This window comes from Metopolophium dirhodum, chromosome 1, assembly GCF_019925205.1.
Source record: "Metopolophium dirhodum isolate CAU chromosome 1, ASM1992520v1, whole genome shotgun sequence".
NCBI lineage: Eukaryota > Metazoa > Arthropoda > Insecta > Hemiptera > Aphididae > Metopolophium > Metopolophium dirhodum.
This window is the reverse complement of record NC_083560.1, coordinates 23,207,678-23,230,558: the sequence shown is the minus strand read 5'-3', so window position 1 is coordinate 23,230,558 and position 22,881 is coordinate 23,207,678. Positions and strand designations below refer to the sequence as shown.

At 27.0% G+C, this 22,881-nt stretch overlaps 2 protein-coding genes across 3 annotated transcripts; both read left to right on the top strand.

Moving 5' to 3' along the window:
• The first annotated feature begins 277 nt into the window (after positions 1-277).
• Positions 278-13,985, top strand: LOC132935147 (uncharacterized). Its single transcript, XM_061001611.1, has 10 exons — positions 278-661; positions 6,306-6,683; positions 6,810-6,837; positions 8,408-8,459; positions 8,593-8,732; positions 11,441-11,721; positions 11,791-11,871; positions 11,946-12,178; positions 12,243-12,724; positions 13,872-13,985. The coding sequence occupies exons 2-9, from the start codon at positions 6,372-6,374 to the stop codon at positions 12,721-12,723; spliced, it is 1,608 nt and encodes a 535-aa protein (XP_060857594.1). The 5' UTR covers positions 278-661; positions 6,306-6,371; the 3' UTR covers position 12,724; positions 13,872-13,985.
• Positions 13,970-22,875, top strand: LOC132935148 (UBX domain-containing protein 1-like). 2 transcript variants are annotated; one of them, XM_061001613.1, is made up of 7 exons: positions 13,970-14,071; positions 19,006-19,059; positions 19,304-19,426; positions 19,752-20,003; positions 20,066-20,282; positions 21,980-22,160; positions 22,748-22,875. In XM_061001613.1, exons 1-7 carry the CDS (start codon positions 14,064-14,066, stop codon positions 22,792-22,794), a joined length of 882 nt encoding a protein of 293 aa, XP_060857596.1. In that variant the 5' UTR covers positions 13,970-14,063; the 3' UTR covers positions 22,795-22,875. The 2 variants fall into 2 exon arrangements, with proteins under 2 accessions (XP_060857596.1, XP_060857595.1); XM_061001612.1 differs by lacking the exon at positions 13,970-14,071 and adding an exon at positions 18,665-18,929.
• Positions 22,876-22,881: the final 6 nt, after the last annotated feature.

Genomic DNA, 22,881 nt, shown 5'->3' with positions numbered 1-22,881 from the left:
CACAATAGACCTAATTGCACCTACGATCTACATTGTATAAAGTTAAATATCCAATTAATTGGGTTTCAGCCATTAAAAATCAAAATACGAATTGCCGTGCATATTTTAGATAACAGATTTTTGCTTGATAACAACAAACTGATAACGACTGCATAATGATAACATTATTTATAACGACCCGTCTTCCGGCCCGCTTGTCAGTGTATACTCTATAGTAATTATCAATCTGGTTTATTATCCATATCTGTTTCAGATGCGGAGTATTTGTCTTCTCAGTTTTAACTATTATTATTCTTCTAAGTTCTAACTCTTATTATTCTTATTTATACTTTTCGCTGTCGTCGTCCATTGTAATTTACGGAATTAGTGAATTGCCCCTCAGGCCTTTCTATGTATACAAATACACAAACATATTTTTTTCATCGAAATTGATACAACTACACGCATTATAGCTGTATAAACTGTACATCGATGTTGTAATAAAAAATGTAAACAATTAAACTCTACAGCAGTAAGTACTACCTATTTGTGCTGTCCTCAAAGGTCACACCGCACACTAGGTGAGCCGTGTGTCGCCATTGCAATCTGATTTGTTGGGCAAAGTACAATATTTTTTTACATCGAGAGTCGAAATTCAAGAAAACGCTGTGCCACTTTGCAAGTAAGTTTACACACACACAGTAATTGTATTTTATTGTTAAGAGAACGTTACACCGACATTGGTTGTCTTCGTCTTACAAGTGCGTTACATACTAAATTGTACTATCAGCAAAACATGTATAACTCCGTTAGATTAAAAATTAATAATATGTTGATCTCTTAAAAAATGTAATTGTAAGATTATTATCAAGTCAAATTACATTTTTATGAGGGTTTGAAGTTCATATTTTTACAACATTGGATATTCAATTGATTTTCAGGATGCCGATTTCTCTTATATAGCGATTTTTTTATTTTGTTGTAATTCAAAAACGAATAATTGTAGATACCTACATGACAATTTAATTGAATGTTTATATTTTCGTTTTCTATTCACCACAAATTTTTCAAAATATTTCGACTCATTTTCAGCTATTAACAAAAATTTTTTAATTTAATTTTTTTTTTTTTTTTCTAAAAATGTCAATAAAATTTTATTTGCTGGGCCAAAAAACTTGAACATTTAATACAAGGCTCCTGATATACTATTACAAGAACAGTTGAAAAATATTAAAAATACATATGCACAATTTTTTTTATAAGCATTTAAAGTTCGAATTTTGACAAAATTTATCAAATTTAAACTTATAAATTATATTGTAGTTAAAAATGTATAATATGTTCAACTTTTATAGCTAAGGATTGAACATTTAAAACAAGGTTTCACGTAAATCGGTCATATACCCACTGTAATATTTATTAAAGTTTTAATCAATAATTAAATTTAAAAGTAAAAAAAAAATAATATATTTTATTAATGTTCAAACTACAGTTGGTATAAGTTTTTAATTGTTAATTAATCACTATAAAACATTTTTTGAACCAATTTCAATTATTTATTATAAGTTTAAAAACAAAGGTTGCTTAACATTTGTGAACCAATGGTTGTTTCAACGTTTAAATAAATAATGTAATCAATATTGTATTGATATTTTCTAATAGTTAATTAAAATTAAACGGACACCATCAATAAAACACCTCGAACACGAGGAAAAGCCTGTATGGCCTTTCGTTTTTAGAATAAAACTTTTTGCGGGAACATCACAACAAATGCAATTCACAACAACATACTTTTTACCATAAGGTGTAGATATACCTATGTGTGACAATTCTTTTAACTCATTTACTAAATCGCTCAAATATAAGTTACTATCCGGGGGCTTGTTCAATCCCCAGTAAAGTCCAATTAAAAAAACATATGTAGATGATGATACATTTTCAATACTACCGAGAATTGGACAAAATGTGCTCCCTGAACTTTTGCTGATAGGTAAACCGTCAATTCCTATATTGATATATATTGAGTCTTCGCGGATATTTAAAAAGTTAATTATTTTCTTTAGTTTCATTTTATTTTCATTAGAAATACCAAAATGATAATACTCTCCGGGTGTAACTGATTTAATATCCATAGAATGATTATTTATACTGGTTTTTAAAACTAAAAAGCATCAATTGAAAATTTATTGAAACATTTGTGAGATTTCAGACTTTTTAATAATGCAGATAAGGAAACATTTGTAATATTATTGCCGACTGCCCACTGTGCTAAAACTTTTAATATTGATTCAGCATCATTATTACATAAATTAAAACCAGAATTCTGTACATCATATAAAAGTTCATCGGTAGGACCATCAATATCACTATCAGATGGACTATCCAGTAATTCATTTTCATCAGAATTGTTTGTATTATATAAATCATCAGTATCACTACAATAACTAGGTTTAAGTATAATTGACTGTGCAGTATATTCATTTTCATGTGATGTATTATTTATGTGAGATGAGGTAGATGCTATAGGTATAACTTCTGAAAGTTGTATTAAACGTTCTCAGGAATTTTCTCTAAGAAAATCAACTACATCAACCTCTTCAATAAATCATCTACGTTTTGTAGACTTACTAAAATGTTGTCTATGAGCCATATTTAAAACAATTTATTCAATATTAACTTGATTTTTTTGAATACAATAATAAATGTAGATGTACACCTATATAAAATGTTAATTATATATAGGTAAAGATAAGAATATATTATATTAAAATCATTGATCTAATAGACTATTATTGCTTGAAAATAAATTAATGAATAATAATGATTTATAAAAGAGGTAGGTAGTGTTTATAGATAGATATCATAATTCATAACCATATAGGTACTTACCTTTACTTACCTGTGTACATCGTAGTAACTAAATACCACAACTACATATTTTTTTATACTTATCTATGCCGTTTACGTATGATTTTTGAATTTTACAGTTGGTATAAAGACTGATTTTTCATACAAGTAACCGCGTGTCTTTACACTACTCAGTATAGCAATTATAACTTGTAACACGTTACCTACACGAATACCTGTCAAAGTTATACAGAAAACGAGAAACTCATGACGAAAACCGGTTTTTTGAAAACTTACGAGCACAACAATGGAGAACACTAGTATACGACGGTTTGGGCGCATTTACAATGGTTACACGCGTATAATATAGTCTAATGCGTATGCTATGGTTGTATGGCCCTCTCACAGCTCTGAGAGTAATAAGTCTTTGTGTAACTTGAACGCGCGAACGATAAGGAATAATAGTACCTAAATAACCAGACTGACGACTGAAATACTGCAACAGTATGTAAGAGACTATAGCCAGGGACTATAGATCTATAATAGGAATTATGTGTTATTATGCCTTATGCGTGTATTTTGTTATGGTTATTAGTGTTGGTGTTTATCATTATAACTGCCAGGGAAACCCATACATTGCAGTCATCAACTCTGCACGCAAACGTCCATTAATATCTGCTTATCCACATTCACAATATTCCATATTGTTACACAGTAAAATGTTATATTATATCGTGCTCAGTACGCGGTATTATAGCTGTGTACCTATATCTATACTATCTATACTAATATTATAAAGAGGAAAGATTTGGATGTTTGTAAGAAATAAACTCAAAAACGACTGGACTGATTTCAAAAATTCTTTTGCCATCAGAATGCTACAATTACATTATCCCTGAGTAACATAGACTATAATTTTAAAAGAGTAAATTAGAGGTCCAACCCAGGGAAGTGCTCTAACAGTGATTTTGAGATTTACGATAGAAATATTTGTTTGCAAATGGTTGCTATTGGTTTTAATAATAATAATAATTATCAAATTAGACCTCTGTTGGCACAGTGGCTATTTTAGTATAAAATCTATGATTATCTAATCGTGCACCGTGTAGAAAAACACGATAGGTATGTAATATACAACTTACAATATAATTAAATTGGAAAACACTAAAGACATATTATAGTAGGTAGGTATCTATCAACTATCATATTATATCAGACATGTCTAGAAATTAATAAACTATAATTATTATAGCAGGTATATTATTTAAATTTTATTAATCTTTTTACTATAATAATTATTATTCTATAAATTATTTATATAGCTATGGAAACAGCGGACTCTTTGGATAAATATATATTTAGATTATAAGAATCTTCCATACATAAATACATTATGTAATATATTATGTATTTATAATATATATATTTAAATTTAATTTTCAATGAGCACAAAATTAAAATTAAACGATTAATGTAAAGATAAAGTTAATGTTTGATTTTCAAACTTTAATAATTATTAATCCTAGTAAGTTAAATAAATGTTAAAAATTAAGACTTATACAATCTAAAATTTGTATTAACATTTTAATATTTTTCTTTAAAATTGAATAATTCTTATTTAATATTTCAATTATAACATAAAAAAAGCTCCGCTTGGAATCTAAAATTAAATAACTATTTAATGTTGGCTAAATTTTTAATTTTTAATTCCAACCAAAGTTAAACATAAATACAATCATTATGATTGACATATGCTTTGTGGGATATAAATTACTCTATTCACAATAATATAATCAAATATTAAGTTAGTAAGTAATAACAAAAGCTGAATGTCTTCGCTCAGAATTGTTTTTCTTATATAATAATATTATATCATTGAATTCAAATTTAATACAATCCATTACAGTGACCCACTTGTAACCTACTGTATAACAGTGTGACACTCACTTGCCTTTACCTTTTTTAAATCTATAATTATTTATAGTAACAATTTTCTTTTTCTTTTTGCTGTTATACCCAATACGATCTTTGGTAAATTAGATATTTCCCACATCTATGTCATAGTATTTTAATTAACCCTTTGAGGAGCAGCCTTAGTATACGTAAATACAATTCAGGGAGCAGCTTAAAAATGAAAAATTGGTAAAAAAATTATGAGCGAAGTCGTATATGCTTGTCCTATTTTTAATGCATTGATAAATGAAAATAAAATCTATGCTCTTTACAGTATATTTAAAAAACGTAAATATTCGTCCATGCTTCTCGAAGGGTTAAAATGAAAAATTAATTTTGGTTATTATACAACACTTAAGTGTAAATTAGTAGTAAATTGTTTATTAATTTTTTTTTAATTTGTTATTACCTTATTTTTCATCATAAATCTATATTATTAAATATTATTAAATGTTTACTCTATTAATTTGAAATCATAAAAACACCAAAAAATTAATTTTTTAGAATAAGCAAATTAGTATAATAACATTTCTTGATGTTAAAATTATTCAAGCCATAATATTATATTAATATTACAAGCTAAGAAATCATAAGAGTAATAATACTCAATATTTTATCAAAACGTGGGGATAAGTAAAAACAAAATAATATCACTGAACTTGTTTGTAATCAAACACAAATCATTATAAGACCACTTATTTATAGTTTATATTTATGGTCAAATAAAATAAGTCCTACAACTGAAATATTTTAACTTCACTCATATAATATGTTAAGACTTAATATAACATAATATAAGAAGTTTATACATTTTGGAAGACAAATCTAATTTATGGTAAGTTTGGACACATGATAAGTGTGTATTAAATTAACTTAAGAAGTACAAAAAGTGAACAAACAAATTAATCATTTTGTTGGATTTCGTCATTGGCAAAGTATTAAATTATATAATATAGGTATTTCAAGCAATTAATTTTAATACATACATTTTTTTAAAACTTATAATACCTCTATTCAATTAGGTACTTAAATTAACAGTATAAGTTATGTTACTTTTATTTTCTAGTTAAAAGTTAATAAAATAAGAAAAGTAACTTTTAACTTTAAACTTAACTTAAATTTTCTATATTAACTTAACGTAGTGAGTTAAAAAAGAAGTTAACAAGCCTAGCCTTGCTTATAAGCGTGTGTATTTAATTTATGTTGTATTAAGATAGTCTACAAAATTATAAACTTAGTTTTAATCAATGCCTACATTTTTGTTCAGATGAATGAGGTACCCACCTAATTTGGGTTAAATTATAAAATTTATTTTAATTTAATCAACATGTTTTTGTTATTTGTCCTAAAATAGTGAGCATCCCTTGCGTGTACTGAACTAGCTACTTGAAATATTATATTTTTCATAATTATTAATAAAGGCTACTACAATATTATGACTTACATTAAAATGTATCCAAGAAGACAAAATTAAAATACCAAATAATGTTTAAATATAATTTTAATGATTTTTTTTTTGTTTACAGATAAATTCCCTTCTTTAAGTAATTTAAATATTTTTTAAAAACGAAAAAAAGGTTCAATAATAAAAAATGGAAAATAAGCTTATTAGTAATACAACTGAGTCCAGCCCAAAAGAGATATTAAATAATTGTTCTCAGACAAATGTATCCCATGCAAAAACAAATACTGATTCTACTGAAAAAACTTTTAATTTTTTTGTAAATAAATTCAAAACAAAAAATGATTCACTGTCACTTGATGAATCAAGAGATTCAGAAGATTCTGCCAGCATATCTTGTAAGTCTATTGATAATAATAATAAAAAACAACAGCAAGATGAAATGTGTGAGGCCTCTACATCTTATGAAAAATATGTCAATGTTTCTGAATCTAATTCGGAGGTAACTACCCTAATCTATTTCATTTTATTTAAATATATAACATTATTTTTTAATTAATTCTATTTGTTATACAAACCTATATCACAATTTGAACACTATACTATAGACTGATTTTTTTTTACATAGGAACTTACAGATGCAAAATTAGTTGATGGTAAGTGTAATTTATAAATTATAACATTTTTCTATTCTTTTACAAGCATTTTAGTCTCTTAGAATCTTCTATAAAAATTCTCTACCCATCTCTGTATTAGGAGTCCTCCAATTTTTCCGATTCATCAATAACTCTTAATATCCTGCCTTATGTCAGCCACACTTGTCTGACACGCTCCAGCCATTTGGCATTTAAGAAAACATTATTTGTTGTCTCAATCACATGCATAATAAAAAATTTGCATTTAATATTTCTCATTTTGTTATATACAACCTAACCTTATCTTTTATTTAATTTGTTAATACTGACATAACGCCTGATAGCGACGATACATAATTTTTTTCTGTTGTGTATGGGTTGAGTCCGAAGTACCAGCCAACTGTGGGAAAAAAACATCTTGAGTGATTTAGCAGGATGATTTTATTGTATTCACTGTACTGCTTGCGGTTTTTATTTTTATGAGCGGAGCATCCTTTCTAATTTGCGACAATTGCTTCACCACAGTTTGCACATTTTACCTTTGATTTCTTTTAAGGATATTTAGCGAAATGTGCTATCATTAATTTTCACACATTTTGGTATATTGAAACGGGGTTTGAGTGTGACCAAAACTTTGGCAATTTTAGCATCACAGCACTTATTTGCTTTTTGTGACGACACAAATTTTTAAGATCATAAATGTGTTGTTTGTTTGTGGATCCTGGTCCACAAAGAATAGTGATAGCCTCACATAGTCCCATTACTAGCCTTATTGTTAGGGTTGACTTTTTTTAATTTGTATGTTCATAATGTCATGTATAATGATGTTGGATAATTCTTTTATTGTGTAATCGACGTATTACCACCCATAACTTTTCTAATTAAAGTTTATTTTTGTGATACTAGGACTTTTTGTCCTTTTAATACTTTAATAATTCTTCTAAATAGATGTTTTTTCACCTGTTAGCATCTCAATTTTGCCATTAGGCCAAAGTTTTCATTTGTTTGTTTCCTATTCCCGGCAGCTTCTTCGAGTTTTAGATAAATCTTTACACCACAATATACTGTGAATGGTTTGTAGATTTTCATAGAAACTTCTTTTGTCACTTTTATTGTTTTTTTTTTAGGATTCAAAATTTCTTTAGAGCTCCCCCTGTTCAGTATGCAACATTTAACTCATATAATAGAACGCCAAAATATTTTAAGTGGTATAGACAAATATTTTTTGTCATAAAATAACTAAAATTGTTATTTGTTGTTTGAATATTTGGGATAATATAAATACAACAAAAACTGAGCTTTGAATTTTCAATATCTCGAATATATCTAAGATCTTGGTGAATTACAAATTAGATCCAAATTAGTACCAGAACATCTTGAAGACCTGAATATTTAAAACTAAATAATTTTTTTTAGTCAAAATAGTATTGATAACAAAAAAATATATGTCTTCGTAAAATGTCTATAAGTCTTCCTTGCTTCGCACAGAAATTAAAATGCTAGTAAATACTATATTATAATAAAGATTATTATTTGTATTTATATTATTTTTTATGCCAGTTTATACATGAGTATTTTTATTTTTATCTAGGTAAAATTGTAAGTATGCATACAAGTTCTCCGTCTACTGCATTGCCAATAATGTGAGTACTTTTAAATTTAATTGTTGACTTATAATTAATGTGTTGGAAGTTACAGATTAAAATTGCAAAATAACAACTATGATTGTGATAATCTGTTGATTCCTAAAATAGTATGTTTTTTTGATATTTTCAGGAAAATATTATCACGAAAATCAGGACCACATACTTGCCTTGAATGCTGTTTTAGGTGTAAAAACGCTTTTCGTTTACTTGATACTCCTTTACATATATGTCGAATACGAAGTATTGAAAAGCAAAATGAAATTTTAAAAAGTAAGCTTTTAGAGTCTTTTAAATTAAGTATACATAATAATATGTACCATCATATTTTTCAATTTTTTCTCCAAAATCAGTATTCCTCAACACATACATTGTCTGTTGTCTGTTTACTTTCATTTTGTACTATAGAGTTTTCTTAATAGTTATGATACAATTATATTATATATTCATCGTAATTACAGACAATAACTGTTCGTAGGTGTAATTAATGGATGGTGGTGGGGAGGTGCTATTGGTTATTTTCATAATATTTTCTATTAATAGTATAAATGTTTGTTGACAAATAGACAGATGCAATTCCAAACATGCTAAAGAAACATTAAATGCATTTCCATAACTCAATATTTAACTATATGTTTCATATAACTAATTATATCACTTATTAAGTTCAAAATTTCATCTGTTATTATATTTTAGTTTATTAGTGTATGCATATTTAAGTATTTTTAAGTCCTTAATCATTAAAATTTTAAATGATTAATGCCGGTTTGCATGAAAAATGTGGTAATTTAATGATTCAAAAAAAATGTAATGCCTCTAAACATGTTCAAGGAACCATTAACTCACTATATTTGTTAAATGTTTTCTGATTGTTCATGCAACCCACAGATATAGAAAAATACTAGATGGTCGACTGCTATAGTCCATACGCATAAAATGTCTCCAACAAAATAGCCGCCAATCGTTATCTAAGAGGTGACTGTTTATCACGGTCTTAGAAGATAAGGTCGGGACACTTCCCTATTTAACAACGTTAATCAATCCGGTCGCTTAGAGAGGACATTTGAGTTAAGTTTTTTGCCGCTATTATATTAGGCAGATAAAACAGAACTTTATTAAGGTAATATATACAATTTAAAAATGTCATAATAATTATTATTTAACATCAATTTATTTATTTATTTATTTATTTATTTATTTATTTATTTATTTATTTATTTATTTGTTAACTCAAGTTTAGACGTTTAAGTTACCTAATTAATAATTGATAACCAATTTTAATTTTTTCGATTCACTTTGCCACCTTGCGTCTGTGCCACTAGGTTACCTGGTTACTGCTATTGCCTATCGATGCCCGATGGTAAGTTGGTAAATAGTACAGAACACAGAAAGTTGGAACGGAAGCGCTATCAAAATATCAGATTAAATAAGTCTAAAATGTCCTCCTATTGTAGACATAATTATAATCAAAAAGTCCCGACGTTATCTTCTAAGACCATGATGTTTACAAATTAAACTGACACGGTAGGTGATAAAATACTATTTTGTATATATCATGATTAAATATATATATATGTATTCATTTTTCAAAATGTCAATATTAGAAAACCAATTATTTGGTAAATTAACAGAAGATATGTTATGAAATATTTCTTGGAATACTGATTTGTTATCATTAATGAGTTCAATCTGGAGAAAAATTTAGTACATACCTTATTTTATTTTAAAATTATCTTTTATTAAATTTAAATTTGGCTCGTTTTATATTATTTTTACTATGCTTGAACCTGACCTACCTTTTGTCTCTTTGGCAATGTATTGGCAAATCACTATCATATGGATCATCCTATATTATATAAACAATACACCAAACATGCTAAATTATATAATACAACATAGGTACTAATATTAGTTATTACATTACAAAGTAACAAACCTCTACTTTATCACTTTCCATTATTTTTTAAAGGATGTAGAAATGGTAATGCCCCTTTTTTTAGTTGCCATCGCTTTAAGCAAACCTAAGAATAAGACAGTAATATTAACGATATCAATGTTTTATTGTTTTATTTTTAAAATAAACTTTGATTATATTATAGGCCAAATATATTCTATATGACTATATTGATATTTTAATAGGTATTTAAATTGGATAGTCATTATAGTACCTCTGCTGGGAGGCCTCTACAGTCTGTTTAATCTGTTTTTTTTTTTTTATTTATTTTAACCTATAATTACTTTTTTTTTGTAACATAGAATAAAAATTTATGAACCAAAAAAAAAAAAATTTAAATTAGACATAATAGCTTACTGTAAATGGGTTTGTTCCTTCACCTGACGTCCATGTATTATTGAAGTCTTCTTTATAAAAATGATTTGAACAAACCCGATTTGATTTTTTAAATAATACGCCTAAAGTTACTTTCCATTTTTTTTTCTTCTTTGTCTTTAGGTATTCCAAATGTTAATTTTGAAATTTCATGTGGTCTTTTTATACAACAAGTCATTTTGTTGTTTATAGACTTATAGTGTCTTAAAGTAGACAAGTACTACTGTGTTAATCAAAATTAACGATATATCTTTAATTGTGGTTTTAAATTTTTATTGTATAAAAGTAAATAGTAATTATAGTACTAAGGTATTTAGGTACTTTAATTATAGTAGATACTTAGTTTTCATAATTTATAAATTTATGTGGTTTAAATAAGTTGAGAAGACCACTAGATAGTGCTATAGTACATTTTCAATCGCGCTTTTCAAGTCGTGTTATACACTCTCGATGTGTAACCAGTATATCTTTAATCGTGATGATGACTAAATTTTCAATATTATATAATATTTTAATGACCAAATTTGTACTGTGTCTGATTAAGAATGTGTCTGACTCTTCCCCTAAAATAGTTTGGATACATAAATTAGTGGAAAATATATTAAAATTATACATTTATAATTTTAAATATTTGATAATTGAATGATTTTAGTTGAGCCCTCATTATGTGCTGATTCATGCCTTTGTGATTTTTGCTGGATAGCCCTGGAAAATACTTACAAATACAATAAATCTATGAATAAAAAAGAAGAATCATATTCAGAAAAGAAGTATAGATTGTTAGAACGTTACGTGAAAAAAAATGTACCAAAAAAAAAAAATCAGGCAAGGATATGTTCAATACATTTATGCTCTCGACCTTATTGTCATAAAATGTCTGTAAATGAGTTTGAAAATATTGAAGAATTATTTTTAACATTTGAGTCTTATCCTGTAAGTAAATAATATTAATGTTTTGTACAATAAATTAAAAAGACTAATAATTATTTATTTTTATTTTAGTTAGTTTTTGTAGAATCTATAAAACAAACTACAGACTTCTTGAAATTTCCCTTTTGTCTTTGTAAAATTCATCATGCTTTGGTAAATTTAATTAAAACATTTTACTAACTACTTAATAAATATTATTCTTGGACGTATAATTGTTTTTTCATTAGATCATGGTAATGTCAAACTGTCAAATCTGTGGTGACAAACTCAATGCACCATTTAACACTGATGACTGGTTGATGTACAAAATGTGGAATTGTGTATTGATTGAAAATAAACTTCCTTTATTACTGAAACCAGGTATGTTCATATGTGCAACATGTAAAGGGCACATTTCTAAAACAAATCCTGGTTTCCAAAATATTGACTTGACATTTTTACGGGGATATATCTTTATGACGTAAGACTTACTTTATTGAAATGTATTAATTTTTATTATTATATTAATCTAAATTCAATTTCAGCTCTACAACTCGTTTAGAATTATATGGAGAATCACAGAATAACTTGTTCAATATATGTCAAGGATCAACAGATTTGGCATCTCCCATTGTTGTTCCTAAGATTAAAGGAGAAAAAAAATGTGTTCGTTCAACAAAAGTTAAGTTTACTGATCCTTTAATAACTTCAATTTATAATTTTGAAAATGATACAGAATCAATAACAAGCATTGCGTCATCAAATGCAGCTGAACAAGATCTATGTACAACTGAATTACAACCAGAAGATGAAGGACTTGAATTTTTACCAGTAGAACTATCTAATGCGATTGTTAATCCTGTTTCAATAAAGAGAACACAAAGCAATGTTATATGCAGTACAGTTTCTAATAAAGATGTGAAGAAACAAAGACTGAATGAAAAACACAGTTCCAATAAAAATAATTCTACGGATGATAATACTACCAAATCCTACAAAAATAAAAATATTGCTCATCCAAAATAAAGTAAATACACCAAGTACTTTAAATATTCTTTAAATAGACTTCCAATTTAAAAATAAATATGACCCAAATCCTGATATATTAGATTATCATTATTTTCTTTCTTTTTTAATGTTGACAGCTATGTTCAAAAAGCTAAATAAGTGGTCACTGTAATGTATGTGTTAAATTGAAATTGAATGATAACGTGTCAGTAACGTGGCTGTATTACTAGGTATTTAAATAATTTAAATAATTTAATGATAGTATTGCTATAGAAGTAATTTATTTTACTTTTGTCATTATTTCTGCTTGGAAAAATAATATTTTTTATTTTTATGAGCGTCTGAAATTTATATTTTTACAACATTTGATATTTACTCGATTTCTCATGTAACAATTTTCTTATTTTATTGTAATTAAAAAACGAATGACTGTAGATACTTGAAAATTTCACTGAATGTTTATATTAGCATTTTCTATACACCATTAAATGTTGAAAATATTTTGACTCTTTTTGAGCTGTTTACGGACATTGTCAGTTATCAATTTTTTTAGTTTTTTTTTCTATAAATATCAATACATTTTTATTTGTTGGTTAAAAAAGCGTGAAAATTTAATATAAGGCTCCTGATATATCGTTCTAATAGCAGTTGAAAAATATTAAAAAAAAATTAGCACAATTTTTTTTTATAAGCATTTAAAGTTCAAATTTTGACAACATTTATCAAATTTATAATTTATTAATTATTTTGTGGTTAAAAATGTATAAAATGTTTAACTTTTATGGCTAAGGATTGAAAATTTAAAACAAGGCTCCACGTAAATAGGTTATATATAAATTACTTTATTCACAATAATATCATCAAATATACTTGGTAATATCATAGGCTGACTGACCGTTTTCGCTCAGAATCGTTTTTCTTATACAATGATATTATATCATTGAATTCAAATTTTACACCATCCATTACAGTGACCCACTTGTAACCTACTGTACAGCAGAGCGACATCCACTTATCCACCTTTTTAATGGTCATTCTGTTTGGATGCATATTGGAAACATATTAGAAAAACACAATTCTTCAAACATTTATAAACTGTTACTTTAAAAATATAAATCGTGGATCTATTAAATGCAACTAAAGACATGGGAGCATTATTCTTACAGCTAGAAGAAGTGTACAGACTAATTTTAGGTATTCCAATTTCAAATGCTACAGCTGAAAGGAGTTTTTCTACAATGAGGAGAATTAAAACAAACAACAGATCAATCATGGAAATCGTTTACATAACCTAGCTCTACTATCAATTGAAAGAGAACAAAGTGAAGAGTTAATACAAAATCCAGACGAAATTTCAAATGAATTTGTACGTGATAAGTTAAGGAGATTAATTTTTACACGTAACTGTATTTCAATATTTATTTATTTTTTTACTTTTATTAGTACTGGGACTATTTATTGAAATATTTATAACTAAATGAAAATTATTCTTAATTAAATCATAATTTTACTGTATTATCTTTTGTGGTTAAATTTACGAGCCCGCCAAAAAAATATTCCTGAATCCGCGTCTGATAGTGGGTAGTCAAGTGTTGTATATTGACGAAAAGCTGAGAAAATTCTCTAGAAATTGGGGTCCACTAATTTCCGAGAGTTTTGACGATGCCATACCGACCGACCGAATGTGCTCCACTATAACTTTTATAATATGTTATAATTATGTATAAATGTATAACGTTATATATTATTATACAAAATATATTATATTTATAATAAATATAAAATACTATTATTATATCATATTTAATATATTATTATACAACGCCATTTATGTGGCGTTTACTTGGTATTAAGTCTTATACGAGTTTTGAATTACTTTTGGGCCTTGCATAGGCAACCTATTGTACACATTGTTATCAAAGACTACTGGCAAAGATAATTATTAAGCTCTACACTGGTGTAATATCTAAGTCTTCTAAGATCGTGTCCATGAAAACTAGAGATAATGAGTACAAACTCTGCTGGCCGCCTGCACAAAAATTGGTTCTATAAAACATCGCACACTAATTTCTTAACCAGTCTACGTGGCGGTAAATTTCGAGGCTGGCTCGCTGTATATTAACCCGTATTAGATAGAGACATACTCGACTTTATTACCTTTAAAAAATTATAATTAAAAAATAAAAATCATATTTAAATTATAATTACACCATTATAATTACACCATCGTATTCAGCGCAAATGTATCTTTAAGAATAAATTACAAAACTAATATTAATGTTCTATATTCACGCAATAAATGTATATATAAATAGTGAAAATAGGTAAACTCTTACGTTTACATAACTATTACTATTATTTACTAAAAAATAAAAATCATATTTAAATTATAATTACACCATCGTATTCAGCGAAAATTTATCTTTAAAAATGTTTTAAATTATGTAAAAAATGTACATACAAATAGAAAAAAAATAAAAATAGGTAAACTGTTACGTTTACATAATTATTTTACATAATTATTATTATTATTATTATTTACATAATTATTATTATTATTTACAGTTTAGATACTTTCCTGTTTTTTTTTGTTTTTTCCTTACTAGTCATAGTACCTTTATAATTGGCTCTTTTTACAATAAAACACATGCACATTATTAAAAAAAATCGGACAATGGCTTTAGAAAATTCTTCTTTATGATCTACTCAACTGACCAATTGGATTGAATCACCTGGTTCAATCATTGACGTAATAGTATCCAAATTAAGTTCTTCATTTTTCAATGTTTCTAGTGTCGATTTTTCTAAAGTAGAAATTAAACTAAATAGATTATTAGATGAATGTATTAAGTGGCCCTTTGATCGCATGTCTATAAGTTTGTCTCTAGATGAAGAGGAACAATCGTTTCTTAAGCTAGAAAGACATTTAAGTTCATATTTAGTGAATCGGTTTGTCTTTCTAGCTATATAACCAGCTAAATATGATAATAATCAATACTTTAATAATATTGAAGTACTAGTTTACCTATAAACATGGTCGTGCATTAATGCTATAACGTCAAGAAGTTCTTCAAATTGACCTTTGTCTATAATTGAATCTAACTCTCCTTCTAGTCTATCTTTTAGATTCTGAGCAGAGCGAGGAAACTAGTGGTTTTACTATGGTGTTTATTATTATTTTTTTTTATCTCGTATACAAAATTTCTACCAGAAGGAGTGCGCTTCGATTTCAACATAAAATAGTACCTTATCTTTTAGAAAATTATATGGTACTTTAGAGAGGTCATTTTTCGATTTTCTCAATAATTATTTAATGCCACGAGAAAACCCACCGATAAATTACGAAAAACCGCTAAAAATGTGATTTTAATTTCTCATACTTTGGTTATCACCATAGAAACGAATAAAAAATAATAATATTATAATATTAATTCAACTTACTGGATATAATAAATAATAGCGATATAAAATATCCAGACTGACAAACCATCTCCGCTCAGAATCATTTTTCTTATACAATGATAGTATCAGTGGTAGATACAGGGCTCAATTTTGGAGGAGGCATGTGTGTGTGTGGGAGGTGAGGGGGGGCAAAAGTACAAAAAGTTCCGAAATCGGCTACAAAATGGGCTAAACACAGTGTAAGACAAAGGAAAACTACAGTGATTGGGGGAAGGGGTAAATGCCCTCTTTGCCACCCCCTTGGATCTACCACCGGTTATTATATTATCATCGAATTCAAGTTTAATACAATCCATTTTATATTGACCCACTTGTAACCTACTGTACAACAGAACGACATCCACTTAACCACTTTTTGTTACATTCACATTTGATAAATCTTGAATATTTATTAATGTTTCAATCATTTCTCCTCCAGTTACATTACTATTTTTTGTTGGTTTAATTAGTGAGTATGTGCTGATGACTCAAAATATTTGAATAGACAAGACAGAACCCGGATGATCATTTGAACCACAAGCCTTCTCATCATACCAAACAATCTCTAAAAACACAAAATAAACTGTACAGTAGACAGCATTTAAACTTTTAAGAAGAAAAGAATAAAATATTAAATTATTAGGTACATCAAGAACATCTTGGTTCAAGCCAGAAGTCATAAGATATGTGTACCCACATTCATTGACCAAAAACTAATAATTCCAATGACGCTTTCAAAGAAACTTTAAGTCCCTAACATGTATTATCAGTAATAAATTCATAATTTAAACTTTTGGCTCTAGTTTCCCAATCAAGATCTCGTCAAGTAGATATAGAAATCCATAATGCTCTAAAATATTGAAAAATATTGATTTTTCCCAATTATTTAATAGAAGATCACAATTAATACAATATATCTAATTATTTTACCTTTTCTTCTATTGAAATTATTTTTAGTACTTGTCTGGGAGTGCGAGAGTACATTGCTTCGATTAATGTGTTTACTTGATTTATTAAAACTATGCTATTATTATAGTTTTTTAGATTTACATTTGTTGCACTATATTATAGTTCCATATCTATAGCTGTATCATTAATGAAAACCTAAAGAATATTTAGATTGAAATACTATTGTACTTATAAATACTTTTTATTGCTATTGTGTAATCTAAACTTACTACGCGAAATATACGACCAACATTCATTTTTTGATAAAATGTTGGATGTATGTCTTCGTGTTGTAATTTTGACACTTTTAGTGAATAATCTTCATCAAATAACGCTTCCAAATGTTTGATTTTAATACTTCCTTCTGGCGTCTAATATTATATAAGATTATTTATATTATTTATTAGTCTATACCTACTTAATATCAAATAGTCTTATTTATAAATTATTATCAATGATTTATCAGATGATATCTTTCTAAGATTAATGTTCCCATAATAAAATAATAAGAACTAACATTTTACAAATTATAATGGAACTTTACATTTAAAATAAAGATTATAAAATATATAGATTGGTAGGTACCTACAACTTAAGTAAAACACAATTTGTAGTTATCTCTTTTATCTTCAGGTTTCATGTGGAAAGATTTTTCTTTTAGAGAAGCAAAAGTGCTAGACTGAAATCCTTCAAAGTGTACCTTCTTCCATTAGCTTTAGAAACTTTTGATGCATCTAAACATGCTGTTACATTTTCTGGTTGATTATTTGGTAATAGTTTTTTTTTATTGCTTCCATTATTGGTTCAAGATTTTTAGTTGCGCATTCTTTTTTCAAATTTCATTTGGTTTACCTGAAAAAGTACACAAAAAATCATAAGACACAAACATTTAATAAGTCAACCTAATCTAGCCTAACCAGGGGCATTTTCGATTCATTTGTATCTATTTTTATCTAAAACTTCATTTAATTTAATTTAAAAACACAAAGAACATAACACTTAAAAATATCGAAAACTTTAAGTGCTTAAAGTTACTTTAAGCTTAAAATAACGTTAAACTTTTTATCAATATTTTCTCAATTTGGTGTACTCAATCGGTATCGTAATTATGAATCCACCACTAGAAAATAATATGCACCAGTATAAATGTAACATTTCTTGTCTTTATATATAATTAAAATACTTAATTTAAAAATTAAATTTATAACGTAAGTACAGAATATTTATATTGTTTTTGTAATTTATTCTTAAAGATAAATTTGCGCTGAATAAAATGGTGTAATTATAATTTAAATATGATTTTTATTTTTTAATTATAATTTTTTAAAGGTAATAAAGTCGAGTATGTCCCTATCTAATACGGCCGGTTAATATACCTACAGCGAGCCAGCCTCGAAATTAACCACCACGCAGACTGGTTGAGAAATTAGTGTGCGATGTTTTATAGAACCAATTTTTGTACAGGCCGCCAGCAAAGATTGTCCTCATTAACTCTAGTCTTCATGATCGTGTCATACAAAAATGTAAGCAAACAGCCTGAAAATATTATCAGTTCAGGACTTAATTTACGTTCTCTTTGGTCGCATTATCAATTTAATCTATCCTCCGCCTGGTGGCAATATCAACAAGTATGAAGCTACTGTCGGAAAAAAAAACGAATATCTTATTTCGACTTTATCTGTACGGACTACTGAAACAAAATGTCGATCTTCGAAAACTAGTTGTGTTCCTCTTTTCTATTTTATTATTGTCCTGCCTTAAACAATTTATTGAATCATGACGTCTCAGGAAACCGTTCAGTTTCTCATTGACATGGGTTTCCAGAAAGAAAAAGCGTACGTTTCTACACATGTTAAACTCTCAAAAGTTGTATTTATCTGATTGAAAACGTTTCTAATTTTTTTGTTACAGTGAAAAGAGTATTTCAATGACAGGAAATCAAGGTGTTGAAGCTGCAATGGAGTGGTAAGAATTAGGAATTTGTGTAGAATGTACCGGCAGTATAATAAAATATTAAACACGCGATTGTTTTTCTAATAAATTGCTATTCGGCAGCATTCCTGCTTAGATTAATAACAGATTTCCATAAATATTGTATTCTTAATTATTATTGTTTTTTCTATAATTAATAGATTAAAATACTGTCTAATAATTTTAAAAGACTTCTTTTATACACATTATAGTAACATATATATAATTTATCTAAAAGGTTATTGGCACACAATGATGATACAATGGAACCGTCAACTGCTCAAGAAGGATCTACTGCAAATACTAATTCAGAAACTAATACCTCATCTGCAACAGTAGCTAAATCATATAAATGTGAAGAGTAAGATAATTTATTTAATTAATTAAAATTTTTTCAGATTTATAGTTTTAAACATAATTTGAGATACATCTTAGTTCGTAGTTTGTAATTTATAATGTTAAATCAATTAGGTCCCAGTAGTGAATCTAAATCGTTTTACTAGAGGGATATTACCATTTTTATAGACATATTCATATTATACATGTTGTATTGTGTACAGAATTTGATCTCCTGGTGGGAGGGTGATATGACCCCCTAAATACGCCACTGGTTCCTAATGTATTTCAATTATTTTTATTAAAAGGTGATTTGTGATTACAACCAATATTGAAAATTATGTTTCTAGCTGTAACAAATTATTTGGTGATACTACTGCACTTGAATATCATGCCATGAAATCAGGTCATAGTAATTTAACAGAATCAACAGAAGAAATTAAACCTTTAACTGAAGATGAAAAAAAAGAACAAAAGAAAAAATTGGAAGAACGTTTAAAGGAAAAGCGTAAGGAACACGAAGCTAAAGAAAAAGGAGAAGAACTAGAAAGAAAAAAAATTAGAATTCACTCTGAAAAAGAGAAGGCTGCTGCTAAAAAAAAGTAAAATGATATGTGTAATAAAAATTTTGTTCTATTCATTAAAAATTATTTTATTTGTTTAGGCTTGAAGATGTCGACATAAAAACAATCATGAATGAAAGAAAACGTGAAAAACAAGAAGATAAAGTTGCTCATGATAAAGTAATAGCTCAAATAGAAGCAGATAAATTAGCTAGGAAAAAAATGTATGGTCAAACTTCTGCAGAAGAACAACCAAAACAAGTTTTACCAGTAGCTCCTCAAAAACAAACAAAGAAGTATACAGAAACAAAATTACAGGTTAACATGCTTAATACACATATTGAATTTTACATTTTATTTATCACTTATTACATTCAATTAACAATCCAATTCAGGGCTTGGAACCGAAATAAAAAATACCGGTATTTTAACCAAAACCTATTGAAAATATCATTTCAATATAATCGGTTCTAGTTTTATTTAATTATTTAATATATTTAGGTAGGTAATACATATTAAATAATAATAGTTGATTCATAAAATTTGGTTGTAAATGTATACTGATCGGTCATCTTGTTTTTTAAATACAGAATATATTTGTTCATAAAGTTATTTTAATTTTTTATTACAATGAATTTTACATAAAAAATAAACTATACATTTTGTCTTCTAAACCACCAAAAATACTATATTTTAATGTCTTGTCTAGATTAAAATTTAAAAGTAAAATTAATTATACTACAGTAGGTATCGTATTATATTATATATCATTGTCTCATATTAAATTAGACCGAAAATTATCAAAAATGAATTCAAATTTTAAAACTTAAAAGTTGAAATAAGATAGAGTAAGTTAGTCTAAGGATCTAAGGGCTGTATAAATCGGAATCTATTGAGCAATGATCATTCATTTCTATATCCTTTTCAATAGAAAACTATTTATCTTGTACAAATTACCTGTATCTTAACAAAAATTTACAAGAACCTATAATTTAAGATAATATTTTGAGGCAGAGTTCCGTTTTCAAGTGGTGAGTAAGTTAATATGTGATAGAAACAACTATAAAGTTGGTCACTTGGTCACATGTAGATCATACAAAATTCTAGGCTATTATTTAAATAAAACCACTTTTTATAGAGACCATTGAGTGTTTGTTTGTATCAAATTATACGATACACTGGCTTCCACTTCTTACAACATGAGTCAACCCTATTTTTTAAAACAACATTATAGTAAACTTACCAAGTCCTTTAACCCAATTAGGCTACTATAATTTGATTTTATAATTTAAGATAATATATGTATGAAGTTTATACTTGGTTTTTTTTACTTTTTGAAAAAAAAATATACCTCTAAATACCCGTATTTACCGATACCAGAACAGAAACCTTAATTCTGTAATTTGAAGAACCGGAACCTAATTTTTTTGAAGAACTGAAAAAATCTTAAAAGTTCCAAGCCCTGCAATCCATTAGTTGTTCTATAATAAAAAATATTGATTAGTATATAATAAATTATGTTTTTGAGCTTTACATTGAGTAACAAATCACGTCATATTCATTAAATTGATTTAATTTCTATTAAACATCAATATTATTACTGGGACTCATTATTAATATGCTTGTTGACTGGAAAGACCAGTAATTTTCATACCATCACTGAATAAATAGGTATGATCGTAACTTGTGATATGCATACCACACTTGCCACGTCTATCGAATAGTTATCCGCTTCTAGAATATCTTATTGAAATTGTCGACAAAGAAATACAGAGAACTTAGAGCTATGGTTTTGTGTGTAGAATAGTGGAGAGATGCGCAAGCCAGGCAAAACCTGGTTTTTTGTAATAATACCTATTTATTCCGTCATGGGCAATACCATATACAGACTTTCTTACAACCGCCCTTAATTATACAAAGTAATATCTTACATAATTATATTATTAATTGGGTTTTTATTATACTTTATCTAATTATTACAGGTTTAATTTTAATTAATATTTATTTGTGTTTAGATTCGTCTTACAAATGGTCAAACAATTGTTCAAACATTTAATGTTAAAGAAACTATGGCTGCTGTAAGAGTTTATATTGAACTAAACCGTTCTGATGGTGAAGCTCCCTTCTCTCTCATTACAAGCTTTCCAAGAAAAGTTTTTACTAGTGATGATTATGAAAAACCACTTGATCAATTAGGTAATATCAAAATTAAATCATATTTTATCATTCCAAATCTCAATTCTTATGATATAACAACTTTTAAATTAAATTATGCTTTCAATAAAATTATAATTAAAAATTTTTTTATTATTATTATTATTGTTTTTTGTTGTTGTTGTAAGATAGGTACGATAGGGAAGAAACGATTAAGAAAAAAAATCAGCTAAAATACACTTTACTACCCTCACTAAACCAAAAAAATAAATATTGTTCTTTATAAGTAACTTTTGGTGCAGAAAACGATTTTGAAGTCGCTTGGACTTAGTTTCATAATTTTCCTCGACCGAAGCTACTAAGTTTAATAACCAACTACTTGTTATATTTTAACTGCAAGGTTATGTATCTCGCATGGGTACAAATATGAAAATTCATAACAATTTAACTCTGAAACTAATTTTAAGCTATAAATTCTGATCGCACCATTGTCCTTAACTCGTTATTTTAAGTTCCAAAAAAAAAAATATTGAGGTGGTAAAGTATATTTGATTCTAAAACTAGAAAATAAAAATTATTTTCATGCATACAAATTTGTTAACTAATTTTTCATTGTTTATCTTTTTTAGGTTTGGTACCAAGTGCTGTTTTAATATTGACTAAGCCACAACAATAAAATGAAAATTGATGAAAAAGTAAATAGATTGTTTATTATATGCGCATTTACAGTTTACACTACAAAAATTAATTTGTACGCATTGTC